Source organism: Harpia harpyja, chromosome 6 (assembly GCF_026419915.1).
Source record: "Harpia harpyja isolate bHarHar1 chromosome 6, bHarHar1 primary haplotype, whole genome shotgun sequence".
Classification (NCBI taxonomy): Eukaryota; Metazoa; Chordata; class Aves; order Accipitriformes; family Accipitridae; genus Harpia; species Harpia harpyja.
The window spans coordinates 5,129,892-5,147,525 of record NC_068945.1 but is presented as its reverse complement, the minus strand read 5'-3'; the positions used below and the strand labels follow the sequence as shown (position 1 = coordinate 5,147,525).

Sequence of the window (17,634 nt, the reverse complement as noted above, 5' to 3'; positions counted from 1 at the left end):
TGTTTAATAAAGTGATATGTTGATAGTCTAACACATTAAGTTCACAGGTACTCCTCTGGCTGGCCTCACCAGATCATTTCTTACAGATGATAATGGATTTCTTACAGATTATCACATGCATACTAGGTCCCATAATATTTAGTGGCATTTGGTGATATTTGTGTAGTGTATATTGCCTGTGTAACAGTAGGTGTTAATGAAGTGTACAATCCCTTAAAGGCGCTGACAGGTAAACTGCTTCAGTAGAAAAATACACTATTTCTTTTATACTATGGAAGAGTCAGACTATGTTAGTGTAGAATACATCTCAATAAAAATAACCACATGACTCAAAAGCTTTTGCTCTATTCACCGTCCCTGGAGATATTCAAAAAGCAAGTGGACAGGGTACTCCAGGGCATGGTTTAGGGGGCATGGTTGATGGTTGGATTCGATGATCTTGAAGGTCTTTTCTAACCGAAATGATTCTATGATTCTATGATTCTATTCTTTTATTCCTTGTAAACCTGTGAGAGAGAAAACAAGAGGGAGAATCCCTGTTTTCTTTCTGAGCTTCTTGTTGGTCTGTGGGAAGATAAAAAAATAGATCAGGAATATTATATTATTACAATATAAAACATAATTAAAATAGATATGGAATATTGTTTCATACATTAAACATATTAGGAAAAAAAATGAGTCCACAAGTCTTTCAACACCTTCCATAAGCTTAAGTTGTCTGCTGAGTGACCTTGCTGAGTTGCCATAGTCTTTCTGGAATCAAGTGTAACTCAATCTTCTCGATGTGAATTATACTACAATTATTCTTGTGGGTTATATTACCTTGTGGGTTGCCCTAATGCAGTACAGAACATGCTGTGTTGGATGATTGCTGTGTGCTTTTCAGCTATCTAAAATAGAAATCATTGTGCAGTAAGTATGGCTGAGACGAATTAACAAAGGGCCAACTCATAATGCCCTTAGTCAAATTTTACTCACTTCTTACTCTAGCTCTGTAGAGTTTTCTGTGCAAAGTGGTTTCAGAATGTGGTCCAAGAGACTAGAGAAACATTTCTTATTTGGGAGTGAGAGGAAGGTGGAGAGGTACATGCAGGATTTTTCCAATTCCTCTCCTCAAAATTTTGAGACTCTCCCAAATCAAAAGGTTAAGAAACATGGACATGGTTATTTACAATTCTGAAGTGGATATTCACATTGGATAGATTCCAGTCCAGGAGTAAAGATAAACCCTTCCCCTTCTACCAGAAGTGGTCCCTTCAGGTCAGGCTTCAAGACATGCTCTTGGGGAGCTGGAAGGCTCCTGTGAGGTACTGGTGAATCTATAGAGAAATGAAGAACTTCAGGTGCTAACTTCTTAAATTTTCGTGATTCACTATTTGATTGTGTTTGCTTTAGCAGTATCTTTCTGAATTAAGCAATTCTAGAAAATATCCTGCTCAAAAATAATTGAGACTGTAGTTAATTTTCTTTGTAGAAAAACTGTTGCCTGCCTAAATGGAATTTAAAAGTAAATTTTCCTCTCCAGCTCACCCAACTCAATTGAATGGTAGTTGTCACAGGTAATGTGACTAGAGCACCATGTGCTTCCCTTATTAGTGTACAACTTCATTCTGTACAGGAGATAGCAAATGTCGATAAACTGAAAGATAAAGATACTCCCGGTATGAAGTCAGTAAATTCAGCATATTTATCAGGAATTCATGGAACATTGTTTTAAGAAGTGTTAGACAAATCCATTTGTATCCAAACAACAGACTTTTAAACATTAAGTGCATCGGTTTAATCTAAGAGATCTAAGTCTGAATCAGCTAATGATACTGTAGGACACTTAGCAGCATTTGGCATCTTTTCTTCCATATATTGGATATTATATTTTCACATATGATGTCTGTCATCTTTATAAGGGCAAGCATGATGGTAGAAAATAAGTATTTTCAGTATCAGTAGGTTTTCATAGCATTTGAGTAACTATTAAGCTAAACAGGTCACTAAATTGACATTTTCAACTCTGAGGACTGGAAAACCTTGAAGACAGGTTATCAGATTAAATTTTGGACACAAGTACACGTGTGCAAACATTTGGACTATTAAACCTTTATGCCTGCTTCTGAGGCTTCATTGTTTTGAGCTGCCATTCCTTGATTGAATCTTCGTGAGCACACACTATTCATTTAGCGATCCCACTTCCTCTTTTTACCCGAGCACCTAAATATTCCAATAAAAAAAGTGAAGAGAGCCTTGTGTGTGCTCTCCACCTAAAACACAGCTGCAGCTGAGAAAATACTTGTCTTTTTCATGTGTGCACTTTAATCACTCCAGCCGAACTCCTTCCCTTCTCCTGCTTCCCCCATGCAGTTATCCATAACCGTACTGGAACATATTGTAAATTCCAGGCTGTATGTTTCATTTACACACAGTCCTGTATAAAATGTTGATTTTCTGTGTTAATGTGAGCATTTTTTATTTGGTCATCAATGACATTCTTGGGTAAAATTTGATGGCTTTTCCACAAGTTTCTTATTTGACTGAATTAGATATGGATGGAAGTTATTTGCATACATATTTCCCCTTAAGCTTTTTTTTCATATTTTAAATAAAATTAATAAAATGGAGTTATACTAAGAATAGAATAAACATGATTATGTATCATTTTATGACTTATTTTGTGGGGGGGGGGGAAAAGACTTATGCAGTGGCTAGAATTAAGAAAAAGAAAAAAACACAAAGATGAAATTAGTTTAAGGGCTTCCACCTGACTGAGCAAAGAATATTATAGGTGTATGTTTGGATTTTTTTTTTCCCAGACAGCGGGGACAAACACAGAATAATGGAACACTGCTACTGACTTTAGCAGAGGTATTAGGTAGTACGAGCCCAGTTTAAAATCTGTAATTATATTATATGTCAGTTCTTTAGAGTGGTTAGGCAATTGCTGCATGTTAAACGCTTTCCCTAGTATTACTGTGGCAATTTGAATTGCCAAGAGTATCCTTTACCACTAACAAAACAAGAAGAGCCTAACGTGAGGGTGAAGGATCTGGCCCGTACTGTTTCCTTACTCTGTGCTCCGCTTCCTGGAAGCTAATTCGAGTTGCACTACTGCCTAAAGACCCCCTCCACTGCACGCTTGTCAATACAGCGTGCCTTGGGCTGTGCCTCTGGAGCAGATTCAGTGCCCCAAAGGATGATGCTCTGTTTTCCGCACCTGTCCCGGGATCCTTCAGTGGGTCATGGTAAATGTCCTGACAGTTTGTGGCAACTGTTCTGTTCAACGGATGTGCAGTTTTGCTTTCCCTTTCTTTCCTCACAGGAGTTCAGAGAAGGGTTGCTGAGAAAAATGGAAGGCTGACGCTCCAAGCTGATTGCTAGACAGAGTACCCAAGGGTATTTACTAGCTCTATTTTGATCAAGCCTGATGTGGCTCTTATTTTTTTGAGGTAATGGTTTGTTCCTACTTGTTATTTTTGGTTTTGATTTCATTAGGGGAGTTCATCCCTGACTTCTGTTGATGCCAAATGGCTTTCCAAGTTTATGAAATCTGCTGAGAATCCTCCATCATGTATTTCTTCCTTCACTACTTGCAGGAGAAGGGGAAAAATAACTGCTGGGAGCCTAAATAAAAAATTTTGTGGAATCCGTGTGAGTATAATCCCATTTTGAAAGCAAGGCTTCTGGAAAATTTCAGAATGCTGGAGAAAGATCTCAAACTGACATACAGGTGGATGTCAATCATCAGGAGCATATTTGGCATCCTATTTAATTTGCAGATTTTTTGTGCAGTTTTTTTTCTGGTTCATGTTTTGTCCACAGCAACTCCTCACCATCTTTTGTTGCCATTTTGGTGAGAACAAGTATTTTTTCTGACTTTCCAGAAAATTGCTGGGTTTTTTTTTTTTCTTTACCAGAAGGTAAATATGAGGTAATAAATTTAAGGTTCTGAAAAGTGTTTATGTGTATAGGAGGAAAAGGAGGCAGGTTAGGGCTTTTTTAAAGGTGAATTTAGTGAGGTGAAGCTTGATCAGCCTTGACAGCCCTGGGAATGGATGTCTTCGATTTTTCATTACAGTACACACAACAACAGTGTAAGTTTCATAATCTCCTTTTTTTGGGGGGGGGGGGGGGGTTTTTTGGAGGGACCACCTATAGAGCTGTGATGTCTGTCCAGTTTCCATGCTCTTTTGGTCTTTGGCCTGTCTGAGGCTGCCAACAAATGTGTTAATTGCTGTGGTTTTGGTAATGTGGACACCTGTTCAGGACAAAATGAACTGAGATCAGTAATTAATTCCAAATTTCTTGAAGATGTAGATTCCTCCTCCTTCCTCATTCCTGTCAACAATTTATTTTTCCTTTCCATAGACTATGCAACCTTATTGACTTCAGCAGGGTTTCCTGGATGTAACCAAGATGGGTTCTTGCTGGTAGCTGAAATAAAATCATAGGTTCTGGAATTTGCCTTGAGAATAAAATACCCTCAGGCCAGTTATAGTTTTAATTTAAAATTTTAAAAGTACTCTCAGAGGATCATCAAGGAATAACCTAAGTCTAAGAAGTTTTTGCTTCCTCAGCGCTTATCTGCTTGTCTCCTTTCCATGGAATTTTTTACCTAACTGACCCAGTGATTATAATACGCAGTTTCTGTAGTAATGATTCTTCCACTGCCATCACTGTTGTCTGTTAGGACCGACGTTGAATAAACTGCCACTGAGTGGCAGAAGCATGCTTTTGATGCAGTTGGATGGCACGTTTGTTTTCATTTGAATTGCTATGGATATCTTCCCTTGTGAAAGGATAAGTTACCAACATTGTCAAGAAACTCGCATAAGCTACGCTTTCTAATAGTGTTTCTTCCTCTAAGACTGCAAACACCTGTATTTCTGAGGTGGAGCTCAGTAGAGCTCAGCCATTTTAGTCTGCAGATAAGGACGTGGAACTGTTTGCTTCAGAAATGCTCTTTCAGTTCAAGCTTTGGTACTAGCTTTCTGCCTAATTACAGAAAGAAATGCTCATGACTTCACAGTCTACTGCAAAGCTTCAGTGCATTCATCCAGCAGGTCTATTAGGTCCATATAGACAGTGTTATTCTTCCTTTGGTGGAAATAAGAGATCCTTAATAAGAGACTTGAAAACAAATGCTACTGAGTGATGATACCAGGAACCTGCTAAAAATGTAGACAATTTAATAAGTGAGAGAGCATTTTGCGATTTCTGAAATGCAAGAATTGTTTTCCTTTGAGGATCGTTCTTGAATTGTGCTTTGAGTGTTATGCTTGAATAAATGTTTGTATTTAGATTTCAGACAGAGCACAAACTTAGAAGTATTACTTTTAGAAGCTCTAGATAATACATTAATTTAAAAAGTCAAACTTGTGGAGCTAATTTGCTGTGTATTTTCTTGTGCTTCTGCCTTCAAACTGTGCTGTAAACTTTCTTAGCTTTCTACTAATCCTTGGTTTTAGCCAGCCTGCAAGTGCCATGAAAACAGAGGAAGACTGCATATTTTCTTGGTTCTCATTCCAGGCAAAACAAGGAGGTAGAAGTGAATACAGAATTGTTAACCTAATTTTGTTAAAAATCAAAATTGATATGAAGTTTTGCATATTAGTGTAGAGCTTTTCTTATTTGTTTTTTCAGCTTTGAAATATTTGGTCTCTTTTCAGCCATTCAGAACGTCAGTTTTAAAGACGTGTTGGTATTGTTATTCAGTGAAAATTGTAATTTAAGTGTGTTCACTCTTTAGGTGCTTTAGAATTCCCCAGGTGCAGATTGCAAGCATGTTTAAGTTAAAATACAACTATTTTCCAAAGCTGTAATTTATGTAGGAGGTGTTTGGTGACTCTGAATTACTGGATACAGCTTGGGTTGGAACAAAGCCTAGAAGCTGTATTTTCGTTGTGCTAGCATATTGCAATGGCGGAGGAAAACAAGGAAGGAAGGAACAAAGATCTCAACAAATCTGTCCCTGTTGTGATCTTTACTAATCCACTTTCTTTAGAAGTATCTCGAAGTATACTGATCCTTGGTTATGCACAAGTGCTTTACAATATAGTGCTATAGAGGGCAGCAATACTAAAATACAGATAATTCATTTATTTTATACGCTGTATAGATACTGCTCGCCTCAGTCGTCAAGGTGAGCAGCTCCAGTACTGGCACGACCTGCAGCAGAGCGCTCCAGCGCAGTGCGTGGGGAGGGCTCCTGAACGGGGGGGACCTCGGAGGGACCCGAGAGACCCACCAGGAGCCCACAGCTCGCATGACAGCAGTTGACAAGACCTGGTTGGGGCTGACCCCCCCCCAAGAAACCCGTAGGGAGTGCTAGCGACCAGGGAGGGCAACACAGGGCACGGTGCAGCAGTATGCATGCAGGAAGGGTGCTGTAGCTCTGCCGGCTCGACCGTGGAGCAATGGTATCCACCTGGCAGAAGGCTGTGCCTTCTTTAAACTCTGCGCCCGCCACGACCGACGCAGCTTCCCAGACAGGGCTCCAATGGGAGCGTGCTGCCACTCAGATGTCAGGCTGCAGGCTGTGCCCAATATGCAGACTGGACTCACTTCTAGGGAAGTCTGCTGCCTCCCTTGTGCCTGGGTTAAAGACATGAAGAGAAAACTTCCTACCCTGGTACGGCCCTCAGATTATTAACCATTATTGATTTTTCAGGTAGGCAGCAATGAAGTTGCAATAAGAAGTCCAAGGCGATCAAGAGAGACTTCAGGGCCCTGGGACGACGGGTTAAGAGATCAGGAGCACAAGTAGTGTTCTCCTCTATCCTTCCAGTTGCACGGAATGGTGAGGGAAGAAACAGGAAGACCCAGCAGATCGATACCTGGCTCTGAGCCTGGTGTCACTGGCAGAATTTGGGGTTTTTTGATCATGGGTCTGTCTACATGACACCAAGCCTGCTGGTGACAGACCGGGTACACCTGTCTCAAATGGGGGAAAGGATCTTTGTGCAGGAGTTACCAGGGCTCATTGAAAGAGCTTTAAACTAGATTTGAAGGGGGAAAGGGTTAAAACCAGACTTGCTAGAGATAAGCCTGGGGGTCGTACGCCAATGTTTGAGGGACGGTGTGCTAACAAGGTCCTTCAGTCTGCTCCACGATGTGCTGAGTACACTGGAGCACATCTGAAGTGTCTCTATACTAATGCGCACAGCATGAGGAATAAACAAGAGGAGCTAGAAGCTTTGGCCCAGTCGCAGAGCTACAACGTCATCGGCATAAGTGAAACCTGGTGGGATGAGTCCTGTGACTGGGGGTGCCATGATGGACGGTCATAGGATCTTCCAGAGGGGTAGGCAAGGTGGGGGTGGGGGTGCTGTGTGAAAGGGAGGAGTTGGATTGTATGACACTTACAGTTGGTGATGGCATGGTTGAGAGCCTTTGGGTAAGGATGAAGGGGAAAGCAAATAAATCAGGTGTTCTTGTGGGAGTCTACTATTGACCACCCAGCCAGGACAAAAACACCCATGAATTATTCTACAAGGATCAGCTGCCTTTGTCCTTATGGGTGATTTTAACTTCCCAAACATCAACTGGGAATATCATACAGTGGACACAAACAGGTCCAGGAAATTTCTAAAGCATGTTGAAGATAACTTCTTGGTGCAGGTAGCTGACTAGGAAAGGTGCCCTGCTAGATTTGTTGTTTGTAAACAGAGAGGGACTTGTGGGCCAACTGGTGATTGGTGGCTGTCTTGGTCACAGTGACCACAGAGTAGTTGAGTTTCAAAAGTTGGTGATAGGAGAAGAGCTGCCAGCAAAACTTCGATGCTGGATATGGGGAGAGCAGACTTCAGGCTGCTGAATGATACGGTTAGTAAGGTCACCTGGGAATCTGCTTTTGAAGGTATTGGGGTCCATGAATGCTGGTTACTTTTTAAGAGCCATCTCTTAAATATGTTAATAGCAAAAAGAGAATCAGAAATAGCATTGGGTTGTCGCTTGACGAGGTCGGTCACCTCACAAATAGGAATGTAAACAAAGCGGAGACATTTATTGCCTTCTTCCCCTCTGTCTTCAACACCGATGATGGGCCCAGGGAACCCCAGAGCCCTGTGTTGGAAGACCGTGCTTGCAGGGATGATAAACTCCCAGCTGACCCTGAACATGTTCAAGACTTGCTGCTTCAGCCTGATGCACATAAATCTGTGGGGCCCTATGGGATTCATCCCAGGGTACTGAAAGAACTGGCTGATGTCATTGCGGGATCTCTCTCCATTATTTTTCAATGGTCTTGGGAGACTGGAGAGGTCCCAATCGACTGGAAGCTGGCAAATGTTGTTCCAATTTTCAAGAAGGGTAAGAAGGAAGACCCTGGTAATTACAGGCCTGTCAGTCTCACTTCAGTGCCTGGAAAAATTATGGAGAAGGTTATTCTGCAAGTTACCAAAAAACACTTGAGAGACAACGCAGTCATTGGTCATAGCCAGCACGGGTTCATGAGGGAAAAGTCCAGCTTAACCAAATTAATTTCCTGTTATGACAAGGTCACCCATAGTTGACCAAGGGAAGTCAGTAGATGTGGTGGTTTTGGATTTTAGCAAAGTTTTTGATACTGGCTCTCACAGTATCCTTCTGGATAAACTGTCCAGCACACAGCTAGACAAGTCCATAATATGCTGGGTGAGCAATTGGCTGATGGGTTGGGCTCAGAGGGTTATAGTAAATGGGATTACATCAGGGTAGTGGCCAGTCACCAGTGGGGTTCCCCAGGGCTCAATTTTAGGGCCAGTGCTCTTTAATGTTTTTATAAATGATCTGGACGCAGGAATTGAATGTACATGAAATAAACTTGCCAATGGTACTAAACTAGGAGGAGCTGTGGACTCCCTCAAGGGTAGAGAGGCCTTACAGGGAGATCTGGATAGACTAGAGAGCTGGGCAATCACCAACTGTATGAAATTTAATGAGACCAAGCGCTGGATTCACCACCTGGGTTGGGGAAATCCTGGTTATACATACAAATTGGGGGATGAGAGGCTGGAGAGCAGCCCTTTGGAAAGAGATCTGGGGGTTTTGGTTGATGGCAAGTTGAATATTAGTCAACAGTGTGCCCCAGCAGCCAAAAGGGCCAACCGTGTCCTGGGGTGCATCAAGCAGAGCATAGCTAGCTGGTCGAGGGTGGTGATTGTCCCGCTCTCCACTACACTGGTGTGGCCCCATGTTGAACAGTTTAGGACGCCTCAATATAAGAAGGACATCATACTATTAGAGTGTGTCCGGAGGAGGGCTACCAAGATGGTGAAAGGCCTTGAAGGCAAGACCTACAAGTAGCGGATGAGGTCATTTGGTTTGTTCAGCTTGGAGAAGAGAAGGCTGAGGGGTGACCTCATCACATTCTACAACTTCCTCAACAGTGGCAGTGGAGCGGGAGGTACTGATCTCTCTCTGGTGAGCAGTGATAGGACACAAGGAAATGGAATAAAGCTGCATCAGGGGAAGTTCAGACTGGAGATTAGGAAAAGGTTCTTCACTGAGAGGGTGGTCAGTCACTGGAATGGGCTCCCGAGGGAGCACCAAGCTTGACAGAGTTCAAGGAGCATCTGGATGATGCTTTTAGTCATACGGTTTAGTTTAGTCCTGCAAGGAGCAGGGAGTTGGACTTGATGATCCTTATGGGTCCCTTCCAATTTGAGATATTCTATGATTCTATTTTGAATATACAAAAGTTGACATTACACGTTCTGGTTTTTTGCTTATAAATTCTGTTTCATGATCTAGAAATGTTTCATATACTTGTTAGTTTTAGGAAAGATATGCTTGTAGCCTCCCCCCATTTCTTATTCTTAAAAATTTTAAGTTTTGGAAAGAAAAAAAAGAATAATAATATTGTGGTTTTTTCCTGTGATATACTGATGGAATGGAGTTTAAACCATCCTCTTACTCATGCAAATCACATTCAGGAACAGATTATATCTCCCTTTTATGTACTGGCTGGCATATGCATATAAAAAGTGAACAGATTAGGAACATTCTTTTTTATTGCATCTTTCATCTCAACAAGCTTATTTGTATTAGTCATGGGAATAAATTAGATGTGCAAACTGTAGTCTGTCTTTTAATGAAAAAAACCTGATATTTTTTCCTTTTAATTTGATAGGAAATAGTTCTGGTTGTGTTTTTTGGTGCTGAATATGTGGTCCGATTGTGGTCTGCAGGCTGCAGGAGTAAGTATGTTGGCTTCCAGGGAAGAATACGGTTTGCCAGAAAGCCAATATCAATTATCGGTAAGATTTAAACTCTTTTTTTCCTTAACTTTGCTATTATCATCCATTTTAAAGTAAGGGTCTCAACTACTGCAGAGACCGTATTGCAATTCTGAGCTATGTCTATCACTCAAGCATTTATCTACTCTGTGAACCTATGCAATTACTTATTCTTTTGGATTGCTAGAACTGAACATTTAAAATATGGCTGTGAGACCCAGGCAGACATCAGCGTAAGAAGGGCAAAATTGTGAAGTCAAGAAATCTTTACTAAATCTACTTGTGTAATTGGAGAAAATTGACAAGTTTTGAACACAAAATCCTTTCTTAGGTCTGCTGTAGAAAGCAAACACAAAGGTGAGTATGAATTGGGAAAAACATGGAAACATGCAAAGTATAACTCAGGAAAAATTCCCCCGGGTAGTACTAACATTAAGCCGTTTAGATAGTTTGAGGGACTATTGTGGGTAGCACCTCTGGAGTAGGAGAGAGCTTAGGGGGAGAGGTGACTAATAGAACCTGTGAAACAGTGAGGGATTAATAAAAGGTGATATTCGGACAAAATTGTAGTACACCATAAAATCAGTGTTTCTTTTTTAAGCCTGTGATTTTATATAGACTCCAGTAGAGCTGTGAATTTTATGTTGCTCAAATATCAACTCATTGAGTTTTAAATAGAGCAAAGTGGGAGAAGTGAAAAGGGTTTCCTTAACCATCTGTGACTTTATGAAACTTGGTGCAAAAACTCAGGAAACAACATATTCTATTATACATCTAGATGTGGGTGGTGAATAATGTGACGAGATACTGTACTCAGGTTTGGGTTATTGAGAAAGAAGTGTTTCATTACATACAAAGAAATTCTTCAGCTGCTTCTAGAGCTGTTATAGTTTCATGATCTAACTGTGAAGTCTATAGGTAACTTTTTTCTACTCATGATGTTCTTGACTTCTCTTTCAATTAAGAAATGCTTCTTAGGTAGGTATGTTAGAGTACACAGGTGCAGGAGAAAATGTGGCACTCCCATTAAACTGTGATTTCAACTTGATGGTGGTTCTTTATACTGGTATTGTGCATCTTCCACAGTAAACATTAATGTTTGTATAGCCCTTGGAGAAGATACGCTGTTTTTTGTTAAGAAAAGCTAAGAATAACTACAGCTGGTTGTGCATTCAAAGCTATCAGTACTGTTTTTACATTTAAAGTTCACCCAAGAATACAATACATTTAAAGTCAAGATTTGTTTTTGCATATCAAATGCAGATGGAACTGTGTCTACACTAATCCAAATAGCTAAACTTGGGAAACACATTTGCTGTGAATGGTAGAATCATACTGACTCATCCTATCATTTTCAAATCAACAAGCATAAAATACAAACACAAGAAAAAGAAATTAAAGTATTAGTACAGAATGTAAAATTAAGGTATTAATTTTACTTTTGCATTAATATGAAAGTCTTTATTTTAAAATCAGAAAATATCATTGAAATGTCTTTGAAATCAGGGAGATTTCTTTTATGAGTTTTTGTCCACACTAAAATTTGGATTAATTCTTAGAAAGTTCAACTTGGGTAGCAGTTTTGAACTTCTTTAATTTCTCCCATTCTCTTTCCTTTTTTCCTCTCTCTTATTGTAAATAAAAACTATTTTGGTGCTTACTACCAGAGAGAGATTAATAGTCAAGCCTACTTATTACTTTCTTTTATAAACTTGTTTAATATTATTGTATTCCATGCTGCATAAAATAGTATGTTAACGTGCAATTTCTATAACTGGGGAAGGAAAATAGGGAGCACACTATTTCTTGAATGGTCTTTAAAAATTTTATCTAAAATGGAAAATGATGCAACTTCTCTACCTTGTAAATCAAAATTTTTTATTTCTTAGGTAGATTTTCTAAAGTTAGCCTAATTTTTCTCCTCTTTGCAGACAGATTATAGGTGATTACATGTAAGTGAGAAAAGAGAATTCTATAATTAAAGAACCTGTCAGGAGACATAGATTGAATTCATTCCCAGCATACCAAGAATCCGTAGAAAAATCACTTTGTCTGTCCATGCTTCTTCATTCCCTAGTTCACAGAATGAGCATGTTTAAAGAGTGTGCGGTGCTCATGTACTATGGCAGAAGCTGTAATAGTGGTACCTTTCCTAAATACTGATTTAACACTTCCATTACTTAGTATTTCAGTAGGGTTAGGTTAGGAGCTAAATGCTTCTGAAAATCCCCCAATTAGGGTTTTATGAAAGGCAGGTACCAAGCACAGGGAAAATCAGGAGAATGTCATTTCACCTCTTTTATCCTTTTGTTGTTGTTGCAGAAAATGTCACAAAGAACCAATTTAGGAATTAACTTTTGTTTCTCCTGGCTTTGACAGCATGCAGTTTGAAAGACATAAGGGGGACATAAGTTACTGGTGCAAATACCTGAGTCCACATATGTGTGTCCATCTCATATTGTCCTGAAGTAAAGGACAATAGAACTTTATTTATGAGCACCTTTAATTAGTAATGTATACAGCTCTGAAAAAGCATCAGCACCTGGTACGTAAAGCTCCAGTTACCTTATATAAACCTAATTTATGAAGTGCCGATAGAACACAAAAGTTCAGCAAAAAAGAATGTGATGTAAATCAAATTCAAATGTGTGCATATAATCTGTTTAATTTAAGTCCTTGTGGACGACATATTATCTCTGGACTACTAAGAACACACCTGAAAGCTGAGGGCTATTTACATTCTGTAAAATACTCTGGCAACTAAAAATTAAAATACAAATGCAAATATTTTTACTGTTTTAAATTTTAAAAGGATTAATTGCTTTTAATCAAAAAGCTGAGAATTGCATACTAGAAAGTAAGCTTGTGAGAACATTAGAATTTGCTCAAAAAAAGCAGTACTCAGGTAAGCTGCATTATAGGTATTGCTATGTGCTGTGCTGAAGTTTATGCATAACCAAGCAATATTTCACTGGCAAGCTGATTTTTTTAGATAAAAATGGCAGCTGTTTGGAATTTCTCAAGAATTCAGAACATAAGAGTAAGCCATGGGGACGGTAGACTAGCAGTGGATGAGGTTTTCAAAGCTGTGTACTACACATGCTAAATTGCAGGGAATGTGATTTATGTAGGTCTGTCATCGACATATGTAGTGCACATAGTATATAGAAGATGCTATGTCATTTTTGTCTCTCTACACCTCGTGTATATACAGACATGTTTGCAAACATGTAAGTAAGTAGAATGTTTGAGAAGGATATCCACATATCGCGGTTTATAAATTACTGGAATTCAATTTTTAAAATTACCAAGGCTTCCTGACACTTTCTTTTTTTAAGAACTAACATAAATACTAATGCAATATTAATCTAAATACTAGTGCTTGTTAGAGTTGAAAAAGTTATTTAAACAAACGTTGGCTCTTTATCCTGATATTTTCCATGCCAAGTGTCTGCTTCAGTTTGAGTCCTGTGGAGACATTTCATGCAAAATGCTTAAGCTGTTCCTGAAAAAGGCAATTCTGGCAATTTCTTGTGGAGAAGCACTAGCACTTCCACACTTTGAAGCAGATACTTGAAACTTAATGAGAAAATAGCTTTTTGCTTTTCACTGAAAATCAACTCCAAGCTGACTGACTAACAAGCCTCTGAAAAATTGGTAGCTTGTTTATGCTTAAAACACCCTGCTAGAGAATGCTTTTATATTCTTCAAAGATTTAATCTGCAGTGAGCTTGCAGAATTCAAATTTCAGGTTTCTTGGAGCAGCAGTGCTGGGGCTGGAAGTGGAAAATCTGTTGATTTCGGTTTTATGGTGCTCTTCCTGAAACTTCCCAGGACACATGGAAAGGGAAAATACCATGCTCGAATGCTGAGGTGAAGTGGTGGGGTAGGAGGAATGGACTGGGACATACAGGCTCGGTGAAATGACAGGAGGATGGATGCTGATGTAAGGATCTGGGAGGAGGACATATAAAGAGACTGACAAGCAAGCAGGAGGTTGAAGGAAAAAAAGTAGGGGCTGAAAATACACGGGATTGAAAGGTGCCAGTGTCAGGGCAGAAGGATATGCTGAAGACCTAGATTGTAAAAAAGGATTGTTTGAACAAGTAAACTGGGATTAGTATGACAAGCCTAAAGACTGGAAACTGGCATGAAAACTAGGAACAGAGAAGTAGAGATAGAAGAACAGGTTTGAGGGGGAAAAAAAGAAATATCTCTACCATGTAGGACACATTTTCAGAAAACTGGAAAGTAGAAATGAAAAATCTATGTTACTGTCACTACCTGATTGAAACTAATTTCCTAAGTGTCAGTCTTTTCCTCCTTCAGTGCTGGTCATCGGATGGATATGTATATGTCTGATAATTTACTAAGGGCATCGGGTGCATCATTTGCATTGCTGTATAATGATGTGATGGGAAGAAAGCCCTCCCTAAATTCTGAGTGTTTACAAATGTATGTTCACACTTATACATGATAAAGGGACAGTATAAAAAATTTGGAAAGTCACGTACTCAAAAGTTAAGATTATCCCAAAATGGAAGCTCTTTCTGTAGCCTTAACTTATCCCTCCCTATATTTATTTTCATTTTCATAAAGGTACAATCATTGTAGTACAGTCTTTAAACTGATTGAGTGCTATCCCTGCTTTTACAGCAAAAATCAGACTGTTACTGGAATTTAATCCAAGTCAGAGAGTGAAGGATACTGTTGGTTGTAGAACCACTGCAATATTTGTTGCAGCAAATACCTGTCGTAAATTAGGCAGGAGAATATTTAAAGGAGAGGGAAAAGAGTTACCCTTGTTGAAGGCAACTGTTGTTGCCTCTGAAGTTGGATTCTATCCTGCATCTTGCCTAGGCTTCACACGGAAACTCTGTGGCAGTCATTTAAATCAGTTTTCACAAGTGTGCCTCATTTTCTGAATGTCCAAATGAAGACTTTGAAGTCAGGTTACAGAGGTTCTGAGCTCTCACAGCTGCAAGTGAAGTCAGCAGGCACTATTTTTTTTTGAAGTGCTATATAACGTTAAGGGCTCTGAAGAATAAAGTACTCCCTGTTTAAAACTGGCAAGCAAAATTCACCAAAACTTTTCCTCATTCTGGCTACATTTGCTACCCATTTATAAGACTATCCTTTATTTTCTGGTTAGAATTTGAAAGTGAAGCATTTAGATTCTCTAAAGAGGATTACCACAGAAACGCCTATGAGGAAATTAGAAAAATGTCTTCTCAGAATAGCGTTAGAACAGGGTTCAATAATTAAAAGCAATAGACCTGTTCACTGAACTAGGACAAGAGAGGATAAGGGATGCTGGCACTGTGAACACAATCCATCATTTGCATTGTATAATGCTGGAACTGTGTAAACTGTGGAGTTGTGGAAAAAAAATGAAACTCTGGAAACAATTATTTTTTCATACAATTAAAGACTGTATCACAAAGTAAAACAACAACTCTGATTCTTTTTAGGCAGCCTTTGTTCTGACAGTTCCCTAAACTTTGAAAACTTGGCTTTACATCTTTGATACAATTTTTAAACTAAGTGTATGTATGTGTATATGTGTGTGATACTTGCCTTTATGCGTTTCATTACTGATCTAAGCAAACCCTTACTTTCCTTCTTAAGTCAAGAGCCTTGATCCAAAATGTGGATTCATTTCTAGGGTGTACAAATGCCTTGCCTTTGTTATTTTTGTGGCAAGCTGCCTGATCTGCCAGGATCTTTAAAATTTCCATTATTACATTAATCATGGAAGAAACTGTAGTCATTGTTTTTTTGATGTGAAACTATTACATTAACTTACTGCCCACCAAATTTCAGCTAACTTCATTTATTTTTTTAAAATGCTTTCCTCAGTTCAGTATTCATTGTGTGTTTCAGTGCTGAGAGCTAACATTTAATACATTCTTTTTTTTTTTTAACAGATCTAATTGTGGTGGTAGCGTCAATTATTGTTCTGAGCATAGGATCTAATGGACAGGTGTTTGCCACCTCTGCAATAAGGTATGTTCGTCTAGTGACTGTAGCTCTTCACAACTGCAGATATTATTAGATGTCTATCTATTTTCCCAATTTCCCAATTAGATGTATATATAATTTTCCTAATATAGGAAAAGTTATTACATTGAAACACTGGACAGTGGAAGACTGTGTGTTATTGTGCTTGGTCACTGGTTGGGAAACAAGAGTGCAGAAACGAGGCATATGAAGAATGGTGGGAATGCTGAAGCCAAGAGGAAAAAACTAAAGAAACATTATGTCCTATATAAAACATCAAACAACTCTCTTTCTGAGACAAAAGAGTATTACAGAACATTGGTTTATTTAAGAAGTAATCCAGACAGCACTTAGTATTTTTTGAGTATGAGTAATTACTTTGTTTAAAGAGTAATTATGCTTTGGTGGATTTGTTTGGCACAAGTAACTTAAACCGTACACGAACCAGAAACATTTGATGTCTGCAGTGTTTGTTCAGCTTGCATCAAGTACTGCAAGCTCGTTTTGGGAAGTAAAGTGGGTAAATAGAAGAAAGGGATGATAAGCAAAGTAGGTGTACTTCCGATTCCTTCGAACTTAACTTGCAGGATGTGCTGCATGTTCTGTTACAAGCCTCTGATTTCCAATGCAGTCTAATCACTGGGAAGTGAGAATGTACAGTACTATCTAAACTGTCTATCTGTGTAGGCAAACAATGGAGGGAACTACATATACATATGTAGTATGTAAAAATACATATAAAGTATTTTTAAGGTAACTATTACCATAGAACATTAATACTTACATGATGATAAAGACTCACACAGACAGCATGAATGTGTTTTATCAGCTCATATAGGAGAAGAGGAAGGTGAATGTGAAAATTCCAAAGATTTTGTTTAATTTAACTAGAAGTGTAGGAAGGACTTTAATGAAAAGGCCCGCTGTGTGTTTATATGTGAACCCAGGTGGCTTTGGGCTCAGTGCAGCCTTTCCCAGTGTTAAATTATACAGTCACTGTCCTACAACTCAGAATGCTTTCTGCCAGGGAAGCTTCACCCATGTCTCTGCAGTGTCGTTATTGCCCCATTGAAAAACCACCTGGGTCAGGCAAGTCTTAGTCCCATCAGTTTTCCTCAGAACTGTAAGTGGCTGTTTTTGAATTAAGAAGTAATGAATCTCATATCCTTGCCTTTGTTTTTGTTGCTTTTAAAGTATACTCTTATGGTCCTCTTTGGACCTCCCTTAAATCCCAGCAATCCCAGAAAACATGGGTGCATGCATGTTAGGTTGTTTTCTTGTAGAATGAAGTTGCAAGCTCCAGACCCACCAGGTATGACAGGTTGACATTTTGATCCTTGCAGCAACCATGGAGACTGAAACCTAGTAGCACTGCAGAGTTCACAGTAGAGTCCTATAGACTTCTGTCCTTACTGTTTTAAGTAAGTTC

General features: G+C 39.2%; 1 protein-coding gene across 1 annotated transcript in view; it reads left to right on the top strand.

Annotated features, from left to right (window-relative positions):
- The window catches only part of LOC128143618 (potassium voltage-gated channel subfamily KQT member 1-like), a 506,641-nt gene that overhangs the window by 34,851 nt on the left and 454,156 nt on the right, over positions 1-17,634 (top strand). Inside the window, exons 3-4 of the mRNA XM_052790981.1 lie at positions 10,100-10,226; positions 16,133-16,211. Coding sequence (XP_052646941.1) covers positions 10,100-10,226; positions 16,133-16,211 — 206 coding nt within the window. The remainder of the gene's footprint in view (positions 1-10,099; positions 10,227-16,132; positions 16,212-17,634) is intronic.